Source organism: Cloeon dipterum, chromosome 1 (assembly GCF_949628265.1).
Source record: "Cloeon dipterum chromosome 1, ieCloDipt1.1, whole genome shotgun sequence".
Classification (NCBI taxonomy): domain Eukaryota; kingdom Metazoa; phylum Arthropoda; class Insecta; order Ephemeroptera; family Baetidae; genus Cloeon; species Cloeon dipterum.
In genome coordinates this window covers 15444363-15472235 of record NC_088786.1, presented here as the reverse complement: position 1 = coordinate 15472235, position 27873 = coordinate 15444363, and the positions used below count along the sequence as shown (strand labels likewise).

General features: G+C 43.7%; 1 protein-coding gene across 1 annotated transcript; it reads left to right on the top strand.

Annotated features, from left to right (window-relative positions):
- Nucleotides 1–2735: 2735 nt before the first annotated feature.
- Nucleotides 2736–16356, top strand: LOC135947869 (uncharacterized). Its single transcript, XM_065496841.1, has 3 exons — nt 2736–3113; nt 5288–5448; nt 14716–16356. The coding sequence occupies exons 1-3, from the start codon at nt 2858–2860 to the stop codon at nt 14773–14775; spliced, it is 477 nt and encodes a 158-aa protein (XP_065352913.1). The 5' UTR covers nt 2736–2857; the 3' UTR covers nt 14776–16356.
- Nucleotides 16357–27873: the final 11517 nt, after the last annotated feature.

Here is a 27873-nt window from a genome sequence, read left to right as displayed (position 1 = left end):
GGAGCATAAAATTTCCGCGTCAATTGCCTCCTGCCATTTACATGGGAGAGAAAAGTGCGTTTGCTTATGTAACTCTCGGGTATCGGATGAATGCACCGTCGGCACAAAGTAACAAATCAATCGTGAAAGCGCTAGGGGTAGAGTAGGCAACCGGTTGGTCCGCTCTGTCGTCCAGGCTGCATAACTCACTTTTTTGACAGGGGCTAGACGTCGATCGCGCCGCCCGCGTTCTCGGTTTGCTCTCACTTGCCGGCCGGGTCGGGCCGGACCACGAGCGAATAATTTCGCGATTTATCGTCTTTTCCTCGAATTGCGGATGACATTTCCAGTTGAAAGGTTAAATGCAATGAACGACGTCGTCGTCAAGAAATAATGCTTGTCATGTACCGCACGCGCGTGGTGGGTCGAGCTTTGCCACTCTGTACTTGTTGGAAGCAGCTTTCACGCCGCAACCATATTGAAAACGACGCATTTATAAATGTCGGCGCCGAAGGTGAGAAGTTGGAACTGTGATTGACATATTTGCAGACACGCTTTGCCGAGTCACGTCACGCCAGATATTCAAAACTGCGTTTCGCGGCCTCGATTGAAAAGGGGCACACGGGGGTCTTCTCGTGACATTCGATCTTTAGCGACGTGGAAAACGTTTGTGTGATTGAAATATCTCCCGAGTAACGATTTTTGCAAAGGCTTGCACTCGGAGACACTTGGATTTATGCCGAATTGGCCGCGATTGGCCGTTTTTCCCTCGGCGAGTACGCCGCACGCGGTGGATCGACGACTTTTCGTCGCTCTGTTTAATCACCAGAGGCGTCATCCACGTTTAAGTGCTGAAACTTTTTGCTCGGCAATCGTCTCCAGACACTGTGCTGCGGTAGACTCTACTCTACTATGGTGGAGGATGTCAGGCGATGAAAAACAAAATCGCGCGACTCCTCAGCCAGCCACACTCGGCGGCGGCGGTGGCGGTGGCGGCGATTCCGCCGCAAAATAGACTTTCCGCACGCAACGAGATGTTTTTATCAGAATAGAGATGTTGTACGGCAGCTATTTTAATACTCTCGCGAGAGGTTATTCTCGCAGAAAGTTGTAATTCGCTGCGTCTCTTTCTCTCTCACGCGCCTTTGTTATTTCAAGCCTTTGCCTCTTATTCTCCAGCTAACTTTTGGCATGCTGAAAATTACGAGACGAAAACAAAGGCGCGAAAGCAAAATCCCGCGAACGCGTCGCACAGAAGCCAGCAAAGCAGTGCAAGAGCACATCAGGTTTCCTCTTTTATGTCGAGAGGAGACGCAACAGAGAAATATTATCGAGTTGCCGCTGCCGGGCGAAAGGCTATCAAATTCTCATTTCGCCAGCAAGGCTTTGAGGTGGATTTGTTTTTTATGCACCCGGCGAAGGACTCGTTTCACGCCCGATAAGCACTCGACGAACGTGCCTTCAAATTTTCTCTCTCTAGTCAAAAAATGACAGAAGCGAGTGTCATCTTATGGCACAGTGCGTATACAAGCCGGAATAAATGACTTTCCAGCGTATCTTTTGCGCTACCCGATTCAGCAACGGTTTGAATTGGATGTAGCGGACTAGAATTGTAATCTGCTCGCGATGTCAAATGTCAAGGGTGAGGACAGGATTAAAAGTAGAAAAAGGAAAGATTGGCTTTAAAAAAAAGATACAATTTAAATTTTGTACTAGGATCAAAAGGTGATATGATTAGAGTCGAGATTATATTATATCAATATCAATCCTACCATGACCGGGGAAAATAACTTCCAATATCTCTTCCCAATGTCTGCTCCCATACCAAAATTTCAGCTTTTAATGTCTTGTTTTTAAAGAGAACGCGATTTTTTATCATTTGCTTTAAATTGCTTTAAATTAAATTAATGCGTAATTTGAAATCAGCAACACCAGTGTCAAGTTCGTCATGAATAATAATGTCCCTATTATAATTCGTGAGATGAGCCGTGGTCTCATGTATAAATGAGATATGAGCATTTTTTAGTTTCGCAGAGCATTGCTACTATGTTTTCTGAAGACTAACTAGTCTTGGTCTGGCCAAAAATTAAGCCTATCATTATGTTCCCTATAACACTAAATTATGGACCCTTTTATGAGAAACAATAAGTAGCCAATTATTATTATTATTGATATTTATTGTTCATGGCACTTTGTAGCAGGTCTGAGATATGTTGCACTCTGACATCTTCTCATTTTCATCATGATCGATGGGAGTACAATTTAAAGTGTTGACAGTTGACATTTTTGTCTCGTGACTTTGAAAACAAAGTGCGTTTAAACGTCTTGATTTTTTACCCTGCTCTGCCTTTTAAAAAATAGATACCAGATTGAAACAGATTTCGGGCATTTTTGCAGAACGCACTTGTCGATTCGGCGGTGGCGTTGAAAAGGCGGTCGACGAGCGCCAGTCGTTGCCGCGGCCGTCACATAGGGAGAGAGAGAGAGAGAGAGGTGTCAGCGACGGCGGCGGCGGCCGCGGGCCATGGCGCGTAGCTGGCGCGTCGGTGGCCCCGATCACGCGATTCCACCGCGACGGGGCCGACTTGTTGAACGGCGCTCGGACGCGGCGGAGGGAAGCAAGAAAATGCGGGGGCAACTGTTGAATAATTTTCTGAAAAGGTGCAGCGGAAAAATCGATGGAGGCGGCCGTGGGCGCATGAGCGGAGCCTGGCGAGTTTTTCCAGCGTGGGTGTCGCTGTGCTGGCGCTGCGCCCCTCCTTTCCACCTAGGCAACACACCGAGGCGAGCGACCCGAGGGCCAGCATGTCGGACACGCGACCGGAAAAGTGGTGCCGCCGCCGTGACTGCCGTCCAGTGAAATAATCCACCCTCCGCAATGAAGCAACCCACCCTCGCGCTGCTGCTGCTGCTTCTGGCGGCCGCAACCGCCGCCGCCGCCGCCTCCAAGCCGGCCTCCAAGCGCGACTGGCTCGCTGATTTGCGGACCGACGAGGCGGCCGCCGCCGCGTGGCACAAGCGGAGCGACGAGCAGCAGCAGGCCGACCACCTGATCGCCTCCCTGGGCACCGGAAACTCCCAGTTCCTGCTGCGATCGCCCAGGGGCAACCGCCAGTACGACGTGCCCCAGATAGGTGAGCGAATCAACAGTTGTCCCTGCACCTTTCCCAGCCCTGGCCCGGCTGGCCGCTGCCGCCGCCGGGGCCGCCACCGGAGCCTACCTGCCGCCAGGAATTGGGCGCCGGCCAGAAAAGTCAGCCAGCCACGGCTTCACCTCCTCTGTTAGTTAGCTCTCGCGCGCAGCATGTTTGTGGACGTGCGACTCGCTCGCTCCGCTGCCCGCCCGCCCGACCGCCCGCCAGCCAGCCAGCCCGCCGCTTTCTGGCGAAAATAAGACGCGGCTGTGCCAGAAAACATATTTCGCCGCCCTTTGCGACTTAAAACCGGTTAAAAGAGACCCGCGTGCCAATGGACAGCATAACTTGTACCACAAAGTGGCAAAGTCTAGCTTGGATCGTGCCCTCGCCAATTACATTGCTCGAAATCCTGGCCAAACGAACTTTAATTTTTGCTTAGAAAAATTATGTTTGGATTACAGAATGATTAGATAAATGAGCAATAGAAACATACGAGTAAACAGGCAAATTAAACAAAAGAGACTTAGAAATGCAAACAAACTTTTCAGCCAGGCAAAGCTAACATCGGCTTTAGTTTTAATACGGATTTTTATTATACGTGGTGAAATTTTGATCTCAAATCTCTTATAAAATGTTTTTCCCTGTAAATAGGTTTACAAAAATTTAATTAGCAATTTAAATATTTATTTTCGCAATTTTCTAATGCCAATTCATCAAGAGGGAGATTAGTAAATGACTTTTTTATGGTAATATTCCTCTTGAAAAACACTCCACAGGAAAACATACTTGGCGAAAGAATATCTAAAACATACAAAATCCATCAAATCGACGAGAAATATGTTCCCTTGGAGAGATGAATCATTGCCTTGGGCCTGCCTCTTCCTTCATCCATTTTCTGCGACGGCCGCCAAAAATATGCACCAATAAATATTCCGTCCGCACTGGTATCGTAAATAATTGGACGTTTACTCGCGGATGTGGTGCCGCTACCACCGCCACCGCTGCTGCTGTTGTTGTTATTATTATTGTCGCGTACGAACATACATACATTTGTGCGAGCGAGTAAGCGACCGCCCCCTGCCGGTGGTGCATACTCACACACGCGGCAGGCCGCGACTTTTACTTTTGGTGCGTCGCCGGCGCGGCCGAGTGAATTCGCATCGCTCGAAATAAGTGGCAGCGTCGAGAGTAATTGGGCCCGGTGGTGGGGGGTGCGTCGACGCAGGGGCGACGCAGCGCTCGCGGCGGCGAGACGAGCCCGGCTGCTGCTGGCTGGGCCGTCGCCACCGTTCTTGGCGGCTGTGTGGCGCCTTTTGAACGCCTGCCAAAACGCTGACGTCAGGCTGTGTTGTCGTCGCGGGCTTGCAACTTGTTTGCACGTGCGTAAGCCGGGGCCCCGTTTTGGGTTTCGGGGCCCGAACCGGGGCCCCGGCGGGACGCTCGATATGGAGGGCTCTGCGCCATTGGCTGCCGGGTTCGCGCGTCACGATTTGCGTCATCCGCTCGCTCGCTCTCTCTCACTCGGCGGCTGCCGCTCTCTCTCTCTCTCTCTCTCTCTCTCTCTCTCTCTCTCTCTCTCTCTCTCTCTCTCGTTCGCTCGCTCGCTCGCCTCCCATTGTTTCACCTGATGCTTAACAATAAAAATAATAAATCCCAATTAGGCGGCCGCCGCAAAAGTTTCGCAGTCGGCGATGTGCGGCGGCCGCCGAAGACGAATCGTTTTGTTTTTTCGTCTCGAAACTTTCCGGGGTAAACAAGCCGATTATAAATCTGGCGCATTTATTCGGGGCCGAGGGCAGCGGCAGGGCGGGTGGGCGGGCGGGCGGTGGGTGACTGGGTGACGTCAGCGCGACCCGGTGACGTCAGAGGGCACCGACGGTGTGAATGGATGGATCGAAGGAAGGAAGCAAGTGAGCAGGGCCCCGCTCTATGAACCGACCGATCGAGCGACCGACCAACCGCACCTCGCCCGATTCATGCAGCCAGCACGGCTATCTGACCACCGCGGGCCCCCGCGCGATCGATTGCGCCAAACTTTTCCCAAAGTTTCGCCCCTGACTGGCGCCGCACCTTGCTATTATTTTTTATCGCCACCAGTCTGCAAAATACGGCCATCGCTCTCCTGCCTGCCTGCCCCTACTCATTCCTTTTGTTTGTTTGTCTGTCTACAGAGTGTCCGCCTGCCGAGGACGGCATGGAGCGGTTCGCGTGTCCCACGCCGGACAGGATGGGCCGCTACCGCTGCATCGATGACCACGTGCTTTGCGACGGCTTCATCGACTGTCCCAACGGCGAGGATGAAGACCGTCAGGCCTGCATGTTCTACAAGACTGTGAGTGTCCCGGCTTGCTTTCTCGTTCGCCTCGACTCCGACTGTCGGTGGTATTTGCATATGCCCATAAATCTCTCTCGGCTCCTTTGATCGCATCTCTCGCTCGGCTACAAATGGCCCCCCGTCCCGAAAGCACCACCGAGATAGTGATGTGTTTTGTGCTCGTTCCCCACTTGACGTCACATGCGAAAACAACCACCACCGCGGATTACAATAATCTTTTTCTCTCGGTCGCCGCCGCCGCTTTTTGTCGCCGAGAGCGTGCACACTAAATTATGCCGAATAATAAAATCGCCCGCACGCTTGCTTGCTTCGCCAAGCAGCAGCAGCAGCAGCAGCAGCAGATTTCCACTTTTTGCTTTGCTTAATTGGAAAAGAGGATTTGCATTTGCAGCTGCCAGATGGTGCGCTTTTTGTTTATTCTCAGCTGAGAGTATGACCGTTTTCCGAGAGCTCTAATGAATTTTTCATCAAATGAATTTGTGCCGCGTTGTCAGCGAATTTACCTGTCAGGATTAAACAAAACGTATCGTAAGCGGATTAATCAGTCGTCCGTTTAACAGATTTCCCCTTTTGTGTCTGTTTGTTTCGATTTTAGGTTTAACTTTGTTTATTGTTGTGTGCTAGCAGGGCAACTCATGGACAACACAAACCCTGGTTTAAAAAGCGTAATTCCAAACCAAACGGTTCGTTTTGTCATCAAATGAGATAAAAAAATTCGCAATCCATTTTATTTGTGGTTAATTATTTTCAAAATCAGGCTTTGTAAAACTGCTTGCAAAAAAGCAAAGTTAATTTGGCCGCGGGACGTGTGAGGTCCAACCAATTCGTCGCTGTGGATTTTCACAGTGGGCGTCGCTTGTGTCAAATCGAAATCAAAGTCCGTATATTGCCCTCTTCTGCCACTCTCACCGAGGATGGGAATATAATCAAATGACATTCGTCTTTGACTGCCATCTCCGTCTTGCTCGACATGGCGAAACAAAAAGCCTCTTAATTTAAGCTCCTTTCAGCGGAAAAAGAGAAGGCTCTTTCGTTACCTCACTTCAAAAGACAAAATACACGAGACGAAGTAGCGGGCGGGTGGACGGACGGGCGGGTGGGTGGGTGGGAGACGCGCGCGCTGAGCGGCGAAATTGCATCCAGCAGGCAACGTCGAGAGTCTGGCACTTGTTACAAATTTGTATGACAACTCTAGCAGTCTCGAGTCTCGAGCCGACACAATCGGCGCATTTCGTTAATTAAACCGGCAGACGCGGGCAGTCGGGAAAGGGATTAAAACGTGCTGGGGTGCAGCAGCAGCAGCAGCGAAACCGACCAATTTATTATTTTGGCCGCGCCTTTGACGCGCCACTCGCACGTGAATAAATAAAAGAAACGCGCGCCGCTTAATAACTGGAGAGTGCCGCTGTATTTCATTCACTCGCCGCCCAAATGAAGAGATAATTAATTTAACTTTTACGACGGGCGTTGCAATAAAAAAAGCTCTCTCGTAAAACGCTGCTGGCTCTTCTCCGCTGCTTTCGAAGCTCTTGGCTGCTTTTTTCAATTACATGCAATATGCTTTTCTTGCCTCCAAATATTTCATCTAATTTATTTTCACAGTCAGGCGCTCGCAAATTTTTCGCCCAACGAGCTGTTCTATTTTCATTAAATCAACGGCGGGTGAACGATTTTGCGAAATCGCCCTCCTTTGCAGCCGCTGCCGCCGCTGTATTAATTTAATATCGAATTTTATGGACTAGGGCATTCTTGCTGTGCAGCTCAATAATCGTATCTCCTCCTCTTCTTTTTCGTTCTGCCGCCTCCGTTTCGTTCTCGGCGGCTTGGCAAAAAGACGCAGATAAAGCATTTTCTGCGGGCGCTCTAGTGAGCGGACCAGAGGCGCGCTATCACATTTCCATACAGAATAAAATTGTGTGCCCTGCTGGCGGCTACTCTGTGCGTGTTTCTATTATTATTCTGTATGGGGATTTAATATCTTGCAAAAGATGTGTATGTGTGTCTTTATACGCAAGAAAAACGCCTACTCTCCAAGACAAATCTCACTCCTTGCCACTGGCTCCTTTTCTTTCAATTAGGCTGAAATATCAGCCATTCACTCACTGCCAAAATTTCTATACATATCAAGGCATTGACGGAAAATGTGTAAAAATTGCATATTTGTGTCGATGACTATTTAAAACAGTTCAAGCAATATTTAAATTGTTAGAATTGAAATTGTTCTTTATTAGCGTATATCTTTTCGGTAAAACGTTGTAATATCACTCGTGCTGTCCGAACATTTCAAACATGTCAAAAGTCACAAATGAATAAATCAAATATTAGCTACATCATTACATTCCAAAGTTAAGAAATTTGAATTTTAGTTAACAAACATTCTTTTGCTGCATTTATATAGTAAAGGGCAAACACCGTTGGGCAATCGAAATTGAAGAAAATGTTACACTAGAGTGTGGGCCAATTTTATATTCATCACGCAATCGATTCTTCTAAACAAGAATAAATAAATAAATAAATGCATACACAGATAATTTTTATGAAGTTCAAATGATACGAAATGTGCGGAGTTACGCAGAATTGATTAGTATACTGTCCAATTTTTCTCTCAAATTTTTATTAAAAAGCTTATAACAACCCATCCTGAGTAGCTCATCGCAGATCTGTACCTCTACGTAAATTAAAATTTCAATATTTTTTCTGCGTTCACATAAATGATGTTTCTTTTACTATAATAATCAATATAAGTATATATATATATATATATATATATATATATATATATTGATTAATATTGCTTTAATTTTGAAGGTTGAGAGTGGAAGTAAATTGTCAATTATAAACGTTATCTTATAATCGTACAACAGAAAAAAATCAATTTTTTTAATCTAATTTGCTTGGATAAATTGAAATAGCCTTGATTTACAAAATGGAATTTCCAAGGCTACATAAAAATTACTCATGCCACTAAATGCGCATTAGCTCTTTGGTAAATATTTTTTAATTACTCTCCTTACTAACAATTGTCTTTAACGGGTATTAACTACATTTTGTGATCAAATTTACTTAATTTTTAACAACACTGCAACTTGTCGTGTTTATGAGCGTAAATTATAAATTTCTCGGTGCACGAAAAAGCCATTTGCCGGTAAAAGCGCGTTCCATTTCCTTCTGCGCAGTAGCTAATCTCGCTTTCGTCAAGCTCTAAAAATAATTGAAAGCGTTCGACACGGAATCGCCGAGTAAAACACTTGAAAAATTAATTAAGGCAGTATGTTCAAGGAGAGGGTGGTCTCAATGAAAGGCACAAACGTCACAAGCAGTGCGAGATTAATGAGTTTCACTCAAAAACCGTGTAAAAACAGCACTCGATCGCTAGATTTCACTCGACATTCATTATTTCGTCGAAACGTGGCTAATGCTACTGTAGTGAGCAGTTTCGAGCGCTCATGAAAATGTAAAGAGAGATGAAACTTAGCCACGTTCGTGACAAAAAGCGCGCGCGGTGCTCATTTGCATCTGCTTTGCATTTTATTGCATCCTTTTGTTATTGTTGCACTCCCTTTCCGTTTTAACGATCTCTGGCCTGCCAGCCCGCTGGCTTTTGCAACAAGTCGCTCGAGCAGAAGCGCTCGTGTGCGTACAAATGATATTTAATTATTGCCAGCAGACAGCCAGCATTGCGGTCACGTAGACACAATGCAACTAACGGCCCCGGGCGGCCTTCTGTGGCCTATCGAGGTCATTTTCGCGAATAACGCTGCCCAGGGCCTCACCGAAAATCCCTTACGTCTGCTTTTGACACAACAGCAGCCCTGATCGTCATTAGCAGCGATCAAGTTAGCTAACTTGCCTTTGTCACCTACTGTTGTGGCGGCTGGCTTTTCCTGTTCTAGCTGTTGCTTCAAAACGGTTATTGTGATTGCGTAGCGAGAAAAGTTCGATCCGCAAGGGAGGAAATCATGTGTTAGATAGAGGGCCCATTTGTTTGACCGTAACAAGATATATAATAATTTTTGTAATTAATTTCAATTGATGACTAAAATAAGCAGTTGATCAACTTGAAAGTTTGAATAATTATCCCAACTTTGTGCAAAAATCAAATTTTTACCTAGAAACAGTTTAATTTCAGATTTTGCTAAATTTCTCGAAAAATTAAACTGTTATAAAGTAAGTAGTATTTTTTTCGTTTGATTTTGATTCCTCGTCGGGATCTATCCAACGATGTGCAAATTACGGGGTAAATTTCCCTTCTGACGAAACACATTATTATTTCGAGTAAGAAGACAATTCTTGCCGATTGATTTGCATGCAAACTTTGCAGCCAATTTTCTCAGGCAACTTTGATAAATTTAAGCTCTTTCCGAATTTTCTGAGCATATATTTTAAGTAAAGGAAAAATTATTTTGCAGAATTATTCACTTCTGATCCACCTTAAGAGCCATATATTTTATTTCAAAATTGAATGAAACGTGCTCAGTTATGGTATCTTAAATCCTTCAGGCTGAAATTTAAGCCATAGTTTCACGTCTGTTACAAAGCAAAGGAACTAGTTAAGTTTATGGCCGGAACCCGGCACGTGAAACCCGACCACCCCGTTGGTAGTTTACAAAACAGTAGGCTCCGATAACGTAAACAGTTTAATGGGTGGATCGAACGAATTTTTCTGGAGAACACGCACACTGCGACGGGCGGTCGCGCGCTTTTCACATTTGTTTTTATTGGTCGCGGCGGCGCGAAACTGATCAAGCGAGCTGTAAAAAGTGTTAATGCTCCCGCTCTGATGGTGTGATTCAAAACGATTTTTTGCGTATTTGCTCGCACTCTAGCTTCATAAAATGGTGTTGGTCAATAAAATTTGAATTGGTGCGCTACGTGCTTGTCACAACAGTCGAAATGGCCAACGCCTGGGATTTATTCGGGAGAGTGCAGTGGAAGACGAGGAGAGGCGCTTCCAAAACTTTGACGAGATTACTCAAAGTTTCGCGCCTGTGCTCGAGTCGCCGTCTCAAACGGAGCTCATTAAGTGTTCATGCGAAAAGTTTTGAATAAACTCCTCCTCTCAGCAAAACTTTTTGGTCAACCGATTTTTCGGCTGAAAAAGAGACGAGCTCTCATCGCGCGGAAAGGAAACTCGGAATACATAGAGCGTCCACGATAAACCTCATTATTTTTTCATGCATTCGCGCAAAAGAAAGTAGTGCTTTTCATGTATATTAATAGATAACGCAGGAGGAAAAGTTGTTTAAAGGTTTGTAAGCTCTCACAAGGTATTACAAAGGATTAAAAAACTCTGATTACCTGGAAAACATTTTTACAAATTAATCAACTTTGTGTCCTTTAACGGACTTACCTGCGTTACATCAACCTTAATTTCTGTAAATTGAGGAGAAATGAAAAAATTTCTTAAATTAAACAAGGTTTACAAAGCTTACCCAGCACTTCAATCAATTTTTATTACTGCTAGCGCAAAGTTTATTTATTAAAATTTAAACGCATAAGCCAATAAGATGTTTGTCATTTTTTCATTAATGCGTGCATTAATTATAAACTATTCCTGGATTAAAAGTAATTACCGCGTCGTAAAATAAAGACGTATTTTTAACACTTGACCACTATAATGATTCCAAATGGAAAATTAAAATAATAAAAATAAATCATAGTCTCATATATGCGTACATAGACAACACAGCGTACGACTCAAAATTACTCCTCTTTTGGGAACGATACAACATTACAAAATAAGAGCTGCGAGAATGGAAGAATGCGGAGGTAGCAAAAAATATTATTAAATTTTTTTTGTGTTGTGTAATTTACTTGAATAACAAAAAAAAAACCGATGTTATTTTTTATAAGAAAAAGCCTTCATGTGTAACAATCACTCTAAAATGTTTACACTTGAATTCTGAACTCAACTACACTCATGTATCGTTGTGAACGAATAAGAGAAATGAGGAGAATGAATGTTCCTATTTACGGCCTCGCGACGCCCGTTGCCCAGACTTTCCGAGAAGGTGGACCCCATGCTAGCCTTTGGTTGTAATTTGGCGTGGAATGCTTTGAGCTCCCTCAATTACATTCAATAACGTCGCTTGACGCTCACCAGCAAAATAAGCTGCTCAAACAAAAACTGTACAAATCGAGACTCCCAATGGGAGTTTCTGTTTGAAACATTATACAGTTCCAAAGGAAGCGTCTGCCGGCTCGTTTTTGCCCTCGGAAACCAGGCTCAAATAGCAACTACTCAACCACCTCGGAAAATTGCGAAATGTGAAAATTTCGTTCTAGGAATGCGGCGGAATAAAGGCCGAGAAGAGCGTTTCAATTTCCGCTGGTCATTCGAGCGGCGGGCAGGCTATTATCATTTTCGACTTCCTTGCACACAATAGGGAAACACCTGTACCTCGCTCACTCACTGGCTGGCTGCCGCAAATGTTTGGACAACCAGGATGCTGTTGATGGAATTGAATGGCAAAAATAGCCCTCGCTGCGCTCGGGAATCAATAGAATTTTGTTTGTACTGCTGGGTCGCTCGTGCACACAAACAGATACACACGCGCGCGCGCATTGGCAAATTGATACCCAATTGATATCATTATTACCGTCATGATAGCTTTAGCAAGGCGCAAACTGCTGGTAACTCGAGACAAGGCCGCCCACAGGCCGGGGGCGAATTATGTTTTTGTTGCTGTGCGCACCCCTTGCTGCACGTGCGAGAATCATCAACGACCGGCCAACTCTTGTGTGCTTCGCGTCCAATTTTCCGCCAATTGAGCCAATTTACGATCGCCTTTATAGATTCCCGGCCCTTTCAGCCAGCCGAGTTTAGGAGGCTTCGCTTTTATTAATTGTGAACAATCCTTGCTCCGTAAATAGACTTTTTATCTGTTCAAATTGGCGATAAAAGTCGATGAAGTTTAGTTCAACCTAGCTTTTTGTTCAACCACCCGATAACATTTTGGCCACCCAAACAGGGAATGCAATAAAAGTCCCTAGTTTTTTTTTATTAAATGGAACGTTTCAATTTTATTATTACTCTAAACTACAAAAGGAAAAAGAGATCCCATGAGCAAAGCCCATTTTTCATGTAATATTGATCCACATTGACCTAAGTGAGTAAACACTAAATAATTCGAGACGACTAAAAATTATTAAATAAAATTTTACGATTGTAATTTACGTGTTATGGTTTCCTTAAAGAGACTGTAAATCAAATGCTGTAAAAGAGGTAGAGCAGAAAAGATAATACACAACGAGCTGCATTCTTGCTGGGCACGAAACGAAAATTTCTTTAGCGTGTGACGTAAAAGCAGTAGCGTCGCGCCAGGTAGCTCATAAACGGAGGCATAATGAACTTTTGCCAAGTGACACACGGCGACTCGTTTGTCGGCAATTTGCTCCCGTGAAGAGTGAATAATGAAGCAGCAAAATTAGCATTTTGTTGCGTTTGCATAAAACCCAGCGTAAATTAAATGTCAAGGTTGTCATTAGCTGCCACCTAATTGCTCCTCGCCTGGATAGAGGAACCGGTGTTCACTTGTGCTCGTGGAGAGAGATCGAAAGACCGTGTTAGGTCGGGAAATCGCGTTTTACGGCAATTTCATGGCTCGCGGCTCAACGTAATCTTTACGAAATTTAATCAGCGCGGCACGGGTGGCAGAGAGCGAAAGAGGATTAAATTTTTGAGAGGAACATGAATAATGCTGACGGCCGTGAGAAAAGACGCAGCAAGTGCCTCCATTCATGAAACTCGAGCGGACTTTCGAGGACTTTCTTGCTTTAATATCGTATGGCCATGACGCAGAGGGATGTGCCCTTTTGAACGTGATCTTTAGGCATGCGTAGTTTGAAAATAGCACGGCACGAGTGTATTGATAATGTCTTGAGCGTTAGAAATTCCCATTCACACGGCTCTGAAACCGTTGAAATTTAATATATTTGATATGCACACCTTTGATGAACATAATACTTAGCGAATTTCACGAGTTTTACAGCATGTGTGGGTTGAGCAATTAGAAATAGCTGCTACATTTGTGTTAATGGAATTTCCTCGAATGCCATACACAGCGAGTTGCGTCAAAGGGTAAATACTAAATACTGCCTTAATTTTCAATGATGCAATCTGATTAATCCAATCAAAAGGTTTATGGATATATAATTAACAAATCAATGGTTCTTAATTATGTTGAAAATAGTGAAGTGCTGAAAATAAATGGATTGTTTCTGCATTATTCGACCCACGTTAAGCTGAATTATGACTTGGGAATTGGACTGATAACTGAAAAATTTACTTGGAAAGGGCATCGGTACCTGCGTGCGACCCATTACTTCCCAGGAGTGTTGATCAATTTTGGAATAAAATTGAAGGCTCTCTATTGTAACCAAAACTATCTAAATCAATACACTAGACGATTAAACTATGTTGCCAAAATAGGACACAAATCAAAATCAGTTAAACGTTTATTATTAAACAGATTATTTTGCATCTTACTCGATCTGATTGAATTTTTACCTAAAATAGATATTTCTATGCAATCAAAGATAGTTCGGGACATTCGTAGTTAACAAATGTGGGAAATTTTTTAAGGTCAAGTTCAGAGAAAAAAATGTAAATCAAAGCTTTACACTTTTATAGCTGGATTTTAACTTGAGTGACTCTATATATGTGTCTTTAAACATTACTGTGAAATCGAATTTGAGCTCTATGACTCTTGTCCGATGAAGATTTTTATCGGTTCACCTCTTCTGAGATGGGCGAACCTCTGATAGTGAACAACTCGCAAAAACTCAGTGTCTCAATAACAGAAAAATAAAATGGGTGCAGGTCACCTTACTTCCCCCGTACTGGGATCTTTTTATTGAAACACTAGATAGACTAAATCGATTTAATTTATCTAGTATAAGACTGTTTTTGCACAAAAACAACGGAATCTGCACACTCATTGCTGAGTTTTGTCAAATAGAGAGCTATAGTGACAAAATTTGTGACACCGTGCGTGTCATCCTCCCTTTTTCATAAAAAATCGATTAAATTTTTAAGGCAGTTTAAAACAATGTTAAATGTTTCCTACAAACAACACAATCTAGAAGGAAAATAACTTTGAAGACTGCGTGAGGATATTTGTGAAAAAACGATCTAGAAATCATATATTCTTCCACCGTTTAATTAACATTCCTTTTAAGTGCATGCGTTAAATCTCTCGGTTTCCACGATAATTTGCTTGTTTTTAAAATTGGCTAATTTGCTCTGCATCTCGCGTGTTTCAGACGAAAGCGCACCTGGACGTGCTGGCAGACGCCCTGCTCCGATGGGCGCGGGGCCGCTAGACGCGGAGCCCGTGTCCCCAGTCCCCACATGAGCTTCGACTCAGCCCGCAACTCCTTGACCGGCGTGACCAGCCCGCATGCGCCCTAGTTCCGTGTCGCTCCTGTCTCTCGCGAGCGGCCGCCCCGGCGGCCGCCAGCCTCACAGCGGCCGCTGCAGTGGCCGCCCCTCGATGTTGGTCCGTAGGTGTTAGTCGTCGATGTGTCTGTCTTGGTGTAGCCGCCGCCGCCGCCGCACGCCGGGCACGCAAGGCTGGACCGCCCCGCCCGCCGCGGCCGACGGCCAGTGGCCTGCAAGACCGGTCGGGTGATGAGCGCTCCGACACCGCCGCGTCATCCTCTGAGCCTCCGACCAGTGCTTGACGCGCCACTGGTGGCCGCGTGCGGGCACGCGGGTTGCGCGTCCGGCGCCCACGCATTTAGCACGGCGCGCGCCCAAACGTCGACCTTTCTTTTAAACTTATAAAAATAAATTTACTCGTGTGCGGGGGCCTCCGCCGCCGATGCCGCCACGTTCTTTCGGACGCCGCACGCCTGCCGACCGGGACGCCGCTCGTTGCACTCTCTCGATCTCTTTCTCCCTCCTTCGCACTTCGACGCGTGCATCCCGCTCGGCAACGCGTGAGTCAAACGGAGCCGGCGGCGCGACGCGGTGGCTCCCGGCCGATTAATCTGTCTCAGGGTTTTGCACCCGCAGCAATAAAGACGACTTTGGTTCGTTGGTTCGTTCGCACCCTAACTGCACCGGTGTCGGCGGCCGTAGCGCCGCCGACCAGCACTGCAATACAATGTGATACATTCCTGCCACTCGATATTATGCACTGCGCGCACTCTCAATAATGCAAACGCTTATTAAGTAACAAAAAAAAGGAAAGGAAAAAATCATGTAACCAAAAAAATAATAAAAATAATTTGAGACGAGCAAAAAGTAAACTCAACTAACCAGGCCTAGGCTCCCGTTGTGATAGATGTGTTTCGTGTGGTAGCGCGCGAGTCGCGCCCGCCGCAAGGAGTTGCCCCCCAGTTGCCCCTGCGCGGACTCTTTTTACGTGTGCGTGGCGATGCGTGCGTGCGTTGCCGGCCGCCCCCCGGCCGTGTGCCCCCGTTCCCCGCGGGCCCCCGCGGGGGCTGTCGCGCGCCCCTCGGCGCGGAGTGCGTGTGTGTTTTTTGGACGTGAGCGCGTGCGTCACGATGCGGCACTACTACCCGTAAGAGCGCGCATGCGCGCGCATCTGACACTAACAAAAACTATGCGATGATATGAAAAACTACTACTTGACCGACCGACCTCTCTCGCTCGGCGCGTGCGCGCAGTTTGTTAAAAAAAGGAAATGAAAAAATTGAAGAAAATAAAAAGAAAAATAAGCAAAAATACAATGAAGAAGAACAACACTAGTAATAATGCCTCAGCCAGTATCATCTCTATGAATATGAAAATATATATTGTATTCATTCAAATAAAAGTATATACATTAAAAACATATATTATATGCGAATAAATTATGAAAATATATATTATACGTGTAGATTTTTGGTTGTTTGAAAAATAAAGACACGACACGACACACATATATTTAAAAATAACAGACTGCATTTCATTTTAATGAACCCTTTATAATATTGTTCCGAAATAAACTGTATGCCAAAGAATCGAATTATGTCAGTTTTTTCTTTCAAATTATCGAAGCGATCAATCAATTAATATATTGCTCCATTTAAACTTTATCCATTATTGTTTGGTTCATCCAGATCAAAACTTTTGCATAAACTCTCATAAATTATAAAACTGATCAAAATACAGCACAAGCTCTTTCCTTTTTTAACTTACAAAATTCTCTTGTAAATACTTTTATTACTGCGCAAGTGAACTATGGCTCTGCCTGATGTAACTGTGGCGTCCGAAACACAATTTATTTTTATGGAAAACAAAAAATTCTCATGATAAATGACCAAAAATCAGTATAAAAGCCACTGGTTTCACCAAGAGACCAAAAATTTAAACTCTCATCGTATTTTACCAAAATTTCTTACTTTCATGGCACGAAAATATGACTTTTTCGGGGCTACATTCGGAAAAATGTGGAAAATCCCAAACCGGGTGTTTATTGCGCAAAAAACCAGTGATTTTGCAAAATCACTGGTTGCAAAATTGGCGAACCCTGCTTGCCTCGATGCTTGATCATCACTGTTGTGAGAGTTGTTTTGAATCTCCCCGTAATGAATCTCAGGGTTAACCGGGGGGGGGGGGTGACCCGCACATAAATCTTGTTATAATCAGAGCGCGCACCTTTCCTCAACTCCACTAACAAGTGAATAGGACCTAATACACACTTAATTTTTCTTCCTTAGTATTGTTATTAGTCGTTGAAATGAAAAATTGTAAGCGCATTGATTAATATATGAAGTTAAAAAACCTATTTGTAAGACTACTTCTTTTTCCTTCATTTCAGCTCAATAAATCAAGGTAGATACTTGTCATTTACTGTGTAGGCGATTCTGTCATGTCATTTTGACGTACCTTGATGTCAACTCTCTGTAAATATTGAACGCTATAACGGATATGCATACGAATCAGACTTGAACGCGAGGCCAAAGTGCCTCGACGAATTTATGGCCGGCATTCAGTAAGCGCGCATATTTCTGCTTGAAATATGACTTTGTCAAGGGCGTGTTTATCGAGGGGTCTAAATTTGGGTCAAAATTTGTTCTAAATATAAATATCACTTTCGGTTCGCCTGGAAACCGTGTCAGGTGCTTTTTAATTGTTTGGGGTGTGTGTTGTGAGCGCGCTCTCCCGACAACCTCGTACAAAATGCACGAGGCATCTGATAAATTATTTGCTGCGGGAGTGAACTGAACTATTTCCAGGAGATTTGCTTGTTGCAATTCCTGCAAGCAGCAACGTCGTTCCAGATATCAAGATTGCTCTCGAGCAGCTCTAGCCCAGAGGGAACCGCCGCTACCGCTGCTATCAACTCCTCCTACTTATTCTGCCCCTCTTGTTGTTCTCCAAGGGTTTGTCAGCCGTTTTCATTGCCCCCATTCCGGCTTGCAGATGCGTATTTTTGTGTCCCAGACTTTCTTCCTTGTTCCTCAACATAGCAACGCCTGTTTCTCGGAACGCGTCGGCAATCCTGCGCCCAGCACACCTTGAAGTTTATGCTGCCAGACGATTTCACGCAACGCATCATTCTGCGCAGACTGACGCTTTAAGACTTTTTATTTTTTTAGAGAAACGCCCGTGATTCTTTCCTCCAGCAGGGTGTGCTCTGTTGCACAATGTTTATCGCAGTCTCGTTTTGAGCGTTAGCCGTTGAAATCGGAGAGCAAAGCAACAAGCGCCTGCTCTTTTGGAATCTATATTACCCGCTTGGCTGAGAGGTTTCCCCGGTTGCGTATCGCGTTTCACTTTAAACGGTATGTTGAACATTTCACACACAGATAAATATAATTACAAAAAAGATAAAACTAATCTTTGAGTGAGCACAGCAATGGTTATTTTAATTAAAAAACCAAATTAAAATAACAAATAATAAATTTTATTTAAGTAACATGCGGTGTTTCCATTATTACGTTGGATTAGAATATTTGTATGCTACTACTGTGTACAACACTAGAATTATACCATATATTTCCAAAATTGATAAAGTTGGGAAACACTTGCATGATATGATCTTTTGGAATTAATTTTTAATCACTATTCTCTGAGCTTGAACTTTTGTATTTTTAATTAATACTAAATGCTTTGTGTGTAACTAGCCGTTTATTACACAACGAGGGGGCTGCATTTAATATCAGGTGAAAGCATTGTAGCGGTTCCCGCTCACACTCGCGTTAACTTAGTTTGTAACCTTTAGATGTCACTTGTAACTGTATGATAAGCTTTTCTCATTTACCCTGTATAATACACACCCTCACGACCTAGAGTCATTGTCGCTCTGTCGTCGCATAACGCTTCGCCGCTGCACGCCGGGGAAGCCGAGGACTGTTGCGAGCGGCCGCCATGAGCCCCCCAGTCCCTTCCTTACCGATTTGGTATCGTTTTGGACTCAGTCGAGTCAACGCCGCGCCGTGCCCGAACGTTCCTTCGTCTTTGATTCATCCGCGCCGCGCAACCGCCGGCTAGGACCATCATCGACAAACGCATCCGCGAACACTCACAGCCCTCTGCTAGCATTACAGCAGAAGTGAGATAATCTCGGTTTGCACCTCAACTAACTCATTATAACCGTACCGTCCGAAAAGCACTCATTCCTCAAGATTTATTTTGTAAAACGCAATTTGTTTCTTTCCGGCTTCCAGCCTCAAAGGGGGGGCACTGTAGCGGTTCCCGCTCACACTCGCGTTAACTTAGTTTGTAACCTTTAGATGTCACTTGTAACTGTATGATAAGCTTTTCTCATTTACCCTGTATAATACACACCTTCACTGACCGCTCACCTACGCACGCATACGGTCATGTCGCATTTACCTCTCCGGCCGGGAGTATAATGTCGTGCGCATATATGATGCTTGTAATAACTTATAGACCCGAAGATAATACCGGGGTAAGCATTGTATTTAACTGTGATAATAATTATTGTTATTCTCGACTCGCATATTGATGCGTATATTTATTGTTTATATATTGACTTTCCTTTGAGATTTTATTGTGGATATTTATTATGTAAAACTTTACAGTCTTAATTATGGATTAAATCTACGTCTACAAAGGAACCAGATGCATTTCCTTTTGGCTCGAACCGAGTACCCCACAGCATCATGTCCTCCTTGAGATTATCCAATTTTTTTAGAATCAGAAAAAACATTTTGTTTCTCTGGTTGGCCTTAAAATGAAAAATATTAATTGCGCACTAGAATTTTTTGGGGAGCAGGAAAAATTTCCGGTTCATTTCCTCATCGACAAATATCATTTATGCGGTATGAGAGCGATCCTGTTATATGAGAAAATAGGAAATACTTAACAAGCATAAAACCATCTAAAGTGCGTTTACTACCTACTTACTGCCACTATTTTTTCTCATGAAATAGGGAAAAATATAATCTACGTCAAGTAATAAAGACGGGAAGACTTTTGCAGCGAGGAATTGAGGATCTTTCCTTATATGGTTAAACCGCATTTTCTTCTTTGCCAGCCAGAAATTTTTCCTAGAAATTTGATATCCACATTTTATAAATGAAAAGATGAAAAGAGACATCTTTCTTGATGCATTTTTAATATTTATACTTCATTTTGAAAAGGTTGAAAAGTGTCGAAATATTTTATTAAAATACATTTTAATTTCATGCAGCTACCAACGATTTTAGCGAGGAGTTTATTTGCAAAAACCGAGAGTTATGAATATTCGATACTTTTTTTTGCAAATAGGCCCTCCTCGATGCTGTATCAAGTTTCCCACAAATGCTGTTAAACTTAACAAGGAAATTCTTTCTGGCAGAAATCAGCAAATCATCAACTTCCTTTTGGTGGAAATGAATTCCCCGACCGAACCGAGTGCTGAGTAGAAAATAAAATTTAGCTTAGACTGGTTAATCCGGTGGCCCTAAGGTACCAATCCAATCTGCAAAATGCCTGCGGTGACGCCACAAAGGACAACGCGCAACAAAGAAAAGGGGCTGCCTCAAAAGTTGTTTACAATAAAAATACAATTCGCTCTAATTATTTCCAAGTAGCGCTTGGGCGGCGAGTGGAGGGAAAATTGTCAAGGGAGATAGGGCGAGTGAAATGAGAGGCTGGCAGAAAAGAGAGACTGGCTGCGAGACACAATTTTGCAAGGGGAATTCTAGATGAAAAGAGCGCAAAGAGCAGGCGGGCAGGCTGGTGGTTGGGCGCACGAGACGTGTTTGCTCTGGCTGCCGCGCTGAGACAATGAGCGGGTGGACAAACAAATTGCATCGCCGCCGAGATAGCGCAATAAATATATCCGTGTGTGCGAAAGGGAGACCTTGCGGTGTTGGGCTGCACTCGAATGGGGTAAGGGGAAACATCCCCGGGCGAGCTGAGGGGCGCCGCTCTCACTCTCTCGTCATTCTACACGTTTGTATATGTGCAGTTGCGTTGCCGAGATTTGCGAACCTCTCGAATTTTAGCTGCGGGATGTTGATTTTGACCAGGGAGCGCGCGCAAAGCCTGTTGAATTGGTAAAAAACATAACGTGCGCGCCTCTTCAATTATTCAGCGGTCGCAAAAAGCACCGCACACGCTTTGACGTCAGGGGCTCGGCTCTTCTCTCGGAAGCCAGCATCTCGGTGGCGGTGAACCTGATTGAGAGCGCCTATTATTAGAACCATTGATTCGACCCCGAACAACTTTCTTGACAACCCCGCGAATTTTGTTTCGCGAGCCAGCCCGACTTTTTGCCCCACCTTGCTACTGGGCCAAATTACTAAATTGCGGGAACGCAATTTTATTTCGTCGTGCCAAACAAAGTTTTTTCTTAAGGTCACCTGAAGAGAATCGACCGCAAGTTGAGGAAGAGCGCGAGGGCTGACGCTGACACCCACGTGTGTTTTGCTGTCCCCCAAATTGCTGAATGTCATTTGATTGGACGAGGAACTAGGTGCGTACACTGTTTACTTTGTTTTTTCCTCGTGTCGCCAATTAAGAAAGCTTTGCAGCAGGTCAGCTTGCTACCGCTGGCGTGTTGACGCAACTCTCTACTTAAATTAGGTGGTGCAAGTTTACACATTATCATTTAATGGAGTTTGGACGTCATGAAGAAAGTGAAATTTTCCTCTCTTCACGCACGGATTGGCAAAACAGAAATGACGCAGGAAGCAGTTTAATGTATTAGTTTGTGTGTTTGTTCGCCACTCCCATGCAGCGCCCTTCTGCTACACATATTCGCCAAAATAAATAATGTATTTGGAAAGTAGGAGTCGCGAAAGGCGCGTGTACACACACCCATAGCGCGGCAAAGATTCTCTCTCGCCACCGCCGCCGCCGCCGTTGCGGAGGAAAATATGATTTACATATTTTTATGTGCGCGCAAACAACATTTTCGATTCGTCTGCCATGTTAATTTTACGATCGAGGGATGCCGAGCAAGAAGCAATAGGCAAATGACTCTCAACCGCAGCGGCCTCGCATTTGCCCAAATGCCATTTTCCCGCGTGGAACGTTGCCAATCGTTTGCGACTTGCGTTTGAGTGTTGCGTGAGAAATTAATCATTCGCGCCTGCTCTTGTGCTCGCGGCGGTGAAAGATCGGCAAATAAAATATTGCTCTCGCTGCTTTTTAGCGCAGCCATTCTTAAAGGAGAGCGAGTATCGTGTACAATGCAAAGTGAGCCATGAACCGCAAGTCTTTTGCCTTCAATGGTCAACATTATTATTATTATACACTGCGTAATATATGTGTGTGCTTCACTTTCATAGCCATGGCTTGCGAGTGACGTGGCAAATTTCCAGCGAAATCTGTCTATCAACTGCCAGCTGTAAGAATATTGTTTTTAGGTCGGCACATTTCTAGTCTTCTTGCCTCATTGTTAGTTAGTTTTCATTTAAATAGTTTTAAAAAATAGAAAAAGCTTATAAAAGTCTAATCTGTGGATTTTTAATCAGGATAGGCGGCTAAAATGAACAATTGGAAAGAAAATATGCACTCGCCACAACCATCAGCAGTACTTCACCAGAACAGCGAACATCAAAATCCTTAACACCAACACCGAGTCTGAATCGTGTGACTAGTCTGCCAACAAAACTAAACAGTCGTGTTTTGTTTTTTAAAGATGTAAGGAAAATAATTAAAATTATGAGAAAAAATAGTGATATCTTGTCATATTTGTTCATTAAAAAATCCAACTTAGAGCATATAAATTACAGCCTGACTTACTTCTTGATTTAATTTTAGATTGAACTGCTACTTTTTACATCCTTCAGGTTTTTATATTAACTGGCAATAGAAAAATATAAAATTGACGACAGTTTACCGATTCTGCCTTGGTGAAGATTAATAATTATACATATTGAATAACTGCAAGGCTAAAAATGAAAGAAATTTAAATTGTCTACAACACAGAAGTGGATGAAAAAGTCGTCTTTTGACTCCCTGAGCAAATTTAGAGTGGCAAATTGAAGCACAACGCCAATTTGCCGTGCAATCTCGAGGGAGCAAGTGGTACCGACGCACACACACGGTGTGTATACGCAGTCTTTAATTTAACCGAGCTGAAAAAGACTACTTTTACGTGCGCTAGAGATGAGGCTGCTCTCGTCCGGCGGCTACGCGCGTGATGCAGCAGCAGTAGCAGCAGCCGTGACCCCTGAACTTTGCCGGTAAGTGGGTTAAAACGCGCACGGAAGTCGGTTGATTTGCCAAATTGATCGCTTGAATAAATAGCGCGCTGCTGGCTGAGCATATTCCTCAGAGCAGCCGGTCGAAGCCCGCGGGGATCCAGAAGCTCGCAGAAATAATCGATGCCGCGGCTGGCGTTGGGCAACCTGTCGGACCCTTCCAACTAACAGGTGAGCTGGCTGATTAACCTGTTGTTTTGCATGCGGGTCAGTCATGCAGTCAGCGGGCGAGCAGGTGCCACGTGTGTGGGCGGAGATCGCCGCGTGCACCCCCTGCCGCTGACCTCCCCAAGCCAGCGCACGCACGGAACCAGCCCATGTTTTTTCTCGGCTCGCAAAGTTTCCGCTCTCTCACTGCTATTTCTGCCCGGTTGGTCGCCTCGTGCGCTGTGCACGCTGCAGCAGGCCTGCTGGAATTAATCAAGCCGCGCGCGCGGCACCATTAGATGCTATCTCGGTGCTAGATTACCGCAGCGCTAGCTTCCTCAATTATCTGATGGTTATTCACCCGTTTCGTGCCGATTGTTTAATAACGCGAATTACCAGAGATGAAAAATCGCATTCCGCACCCGTGTGCTAGAATTATTTATCACGTTGAAACTGATTAGGTGAAAACAAGTCAACGTTAATTGTTTTTTAGAAAAATATATGCAGACTCGCGGAGCCACAAGAGGTGTATTATATTTTAAAGATAACATGAATATCGAAAATAATAAATCTTGTGTTTTGCACAAAATAAGAGTTTGGAATCAACAACCGTGCTAGCCCACAAGCCATGGACAGTACTTTTCGGTGCTCAGTGTGGCAAAGATAGGGATGCGTCAGTATTTATGGTCATTGTTGGATTCACAAGCTTTAAAGGGAAGGTGAGTGGTGGAGTTGGCAAGATTTTGTCACCTCTTTTCTATTTTATTCAATCAGCAATGAGTAAAGCAGGACGCTGATTCTCTGCAGCTTATTCTACGGTTGTGAATTTTGTTCTGGAGGCCTGATGAGGCCTGCAGCCGCTGTGTAATACGAGTAACCATGCAATTTATAAATTTACCACGTATCATGAAATACTTACGTATCACGAAATATTTCTAAAAGTTAACCATCATTTCCCACGCAGAGTAGTGCCATTTGGTTGAATTACATTTATAGCCGTATTTGATAAAGAAAAGTAGAAATACCTAATGCAAAACTGAATTTCAAGCTTTGCACACATAATATGACGTCAGTTGACATCTGCAGACATTAGGACAAATAGACGACCGAAAAGAAACTCTCAATCTAGTAAGTGAATAACAGAAATAAATTAGGACAAAGCTCAAAATATCAATTCTGGTGTGACGGTGATTTATAATAGTAAATTGGTGATTGTTGTGTGAAATTAAGTAGAAAATTATTTTTTAAGAGGATTTTGCCAATTGGTTGCAAGCACTAAGATACCTGAAAACAGGATTATCCTCTACGCAAAATCTTGAAGTGCTTCCGGCGCTTTTGCGCTCAAACTAAAGCTAAAGTCGCTGCGCTTCACAGAAAGTCATTATCAAAATTCAAGGTTCAACGCGACGAGGAGGAGCGTGCGCTCAGCACAATGGTGGTGGTGCGGTTAGCGCGCGGATTATGCGTTAAAATGGAAAGCAGCGCAGTAAGTAGGCGCGCGCTACTCATTTGCACACAACAGGTCGCTCGCAGCTCACTTTCATTAAGTGCAAGTTCCGTGAAATCCACAATTCTTCAGGGAGCGGAATTTTTCCAAGTATTTCGGGTGGTAAATTTCGTGACGCTTTCGGCTTCAGGAAGCGCGCCGAGGGAAAACAAACAAAATCGAGCGGAAGATAAAGGCTGGTCGGGCTGCGAGGCGTTCCTTAATGGGCTCATTGGAGGCATTATGTTCCGCCGATTCCGCTCGGCGAAACATCAATTTCGCCGAGCCATGGGCGCAAATCCCGATTCACGGTGGACGGACAACCGAATATACTGCAAGGTGAACGGTAAATGTCAGCAGATTTGCCAATCGGCACGCCGTGTAGGCGGATTTCAAATATATAGCTGGCAAAAAGGTAATCAGCGAGTTCGTTTCGGCGTCCCTTCGAGGCGTTGCCGTGCGCATACGCCTACCTGGAATCCGGAGCTCGTTATTCTGGCGGGGAACGGCAATTTACGCAATTGACAACATTAGCGCCCTCAGGAAATTCACGAAAATGGAAGAGGAATTGGAGAATACAAGCGAACGCGACAACGGGTGGTGAGGCAACGGATTAACCTAGGATTTGCAGGGTGGAACCTATATCAGCCTGAACTTCAAAAATGAAAAATTTCATCCTTTTAGAAGAAGTCATTGCAAAATCAATCGATTTTCATATTTCTTTTTAATTCAAAATTTGAGAGCTGAACAAAATTTTGAGCAAAATACTTTTTTCGGTGATTTGATTTGTGAAAATGTACCAATTGTTTTTGGTTGCGAAATTTTGTCCTCTTATATGCACTTTATTTTAAAGTTTGATGCAATATTTGAGCAAAATACAAGAATTTATATCATTTATATTGGTTTGAATAACGGGCTTCTCCTCTGAATGAACTAACACTAGCTCATATTCGCAACACGCAAATCTGCTCCAGGTTCCAAAAGGTTGCCAATAGATTTTAGTCCACCTCACAACGCGGGCAATAGTTTCCACCAGAAAAATTTAACCAAAATAGTGCTCTGTATACAATAGCATTAGCAAACAATGCTGTAACAACCTAACTAAAAATACCTTGTTGGTTAAAAACTCTTTTATATGTTAAAAATATACTTATTAAAAATCTGACGAAAACAATCAAATCCACGTGAAATGGGGTATCGCCTAGTTAAGAGTCGAGCAATATATCACTAACCAAATTCAAATCTACGTATTGTGATTTTAAAAAGTTACCCTTAAATTAAAAAAACATCAAGTGGGAGTTGAAAGCTGCACTAATTTTAATTAAAGTTGTGTTAGCCAAAAACGATCTTGAGCCTCGCGTGGTTTTGCACGAGCGTGATGCTCGTCGCCAGTGGCTGTGGTGTGCGCGAACAAGCACTGGCTGGCTGGCGAAACTACTTTGGAACTTGCTTGCGGTTTCCTCGCAGGCGATACCCGCATCAAAGCAGCTAGCGGTGTGCCTGCTTATTATTAATAGTGCCCTTAACTCGCGTCAGTTGGCATGAAATATGCATGCTCGTGTCCCCATTAAATTATACGCGACGCTACCAATGGCACAATTGAGGGAGAGAGGAGGTGTAATGCTGCATTTCATTTGCGTCAATCAGCTGACCGACATAATCCACTCCCCTTGACTTGCGCATCTGCAACCGACACTTACGAAAATTAAAGGCAAAGATCGCATGACGTCTCTTTACTCGTCTGGAATAATTATGAACAGGTTGCAAGAGGAGTTTGTTTGAACTTTTGATTTCAAAAGATGCCGTGCAAGTTTGTTGCAACGATAAATTAATAAAAGGAAACTAGTCCGTTATTAATTTTCATTTGCGCCGTTATTACTGATTCATTATATTTTCAAATTTTGATATTTTATAAACTTATTTAAATTAAATTCGTAAAATCTTCACACGTGGTTTAAGCTATCAAGTTGGGGAAAATATCAAAATGAGTATGACTTAGCTCCTGGAAAATTTGAACAGGGAGATTGTTTGCTTAAATGTTTTTCTCAGAATACTGAACCGACAGACTGATTTTCCTTCTGTTTCCAAATTTTATTTTTTATTTCTTTAATTGTAGGGATGTATGGGGTAAAGTTACCCTGATAATTCGCAATATATCTATTTTTGAATCTAAAACGCGAAAAGCGACTTATACTTTCTAACACGGCTGTCTAGGGATGAATCTAAATAAAATGGAATTATTTTACAACTTCACGGAGTAAAACTTAGCCAGCAATTTTACATATGAATTATTATTTATTTATACCAGAGTAGCTGATCCTTTTTTAGCCAGATTCAGCAACGCTTCATTGAATTTATACAATAAACGTCAACCAGGAAATCTAATGGCAAAGTTTGAGCTTCGATTTTAGGGGCCGGAGACCAAGCATGCCAAAATGTAATTCCGTCTGCCGCCGGGCTGGCCAATACTTACCTGCTCAAAGTTTCTTGGCGGGGCGGAAAGAGCAACAATCGCGTCTCTCTCTCTCTCTCTCTCTCTCTCTCTCTCATCTCTTTGCAACTTTTGTAACGCACGAAAAGAACCAGGGAGGTTTGACTCTTTTTCACTGAGAAAAAGTTATTAAGTCACTGCTTTCATATTTTTACAACCAATTACTGTGACATAGTTATTGTCTCCTGGATATATTAGCCTATATTGATTACAATAAGACTAATTGGATTTTTTATTTTTACAGTTTAGATTTTGGGCATGGACGTCTTAGTTTTCTCACCAGGCCCTTTTTATTTTGTCTATTATTGTTCAGTTTAAATCAGTTTTGGAGATACCCGAAAATTTGGGCCAAGAAAACTAATTTATTAACTGCCATAGATCCAGTAATAGCTCCATGAACGATTTTTCAAAAGCGAGTTTGGTTTCGAGAAGGCAGTTAAGTATTTAGTATTTACGCAATTTCGGGGAACACGCTAAACTTACGTGTAATTCATAAACAGAGAGATGCGAAATAATGTGCAAACGCAAACAAATGGGGTCTGGGCTTCACCCGTCTTTTAATTTCGGCTTTCACTACATACGTGTCAAGGGTAGCAAAATGCTATATTCGGAGAAGTACGGAAAATATTCATAAAAAATGGAGATGTCATTTAATATTGATGAGGGCACGCAGGAAATCCAT

Bases quoted from the DNA above. Each gene is read 5' to 3' on its own strand.
- LOC135947869 (XM_065496841.1), top strand. From the start codon at position 2,858: ATGAAGCAACCCACCCTCGCGCTGCTGCTGCTGCTTCTGGCGGCCGCA. The intron at 3,114-5,287 runs GTGAGCGAATCA...GTCTGTCTACAG, and splicing joins GTACGACGTGCCCCAGATAG to AGTGTCCGCCTGCCGAGGAC. The intron at 5,449-14,715 runs GTGAGTGTCCCG...CGCGTGTTTCAG, and splicing joins CCTGCATGTTCTACAAGACT to ACGAAAGCGCACCTGGACGT.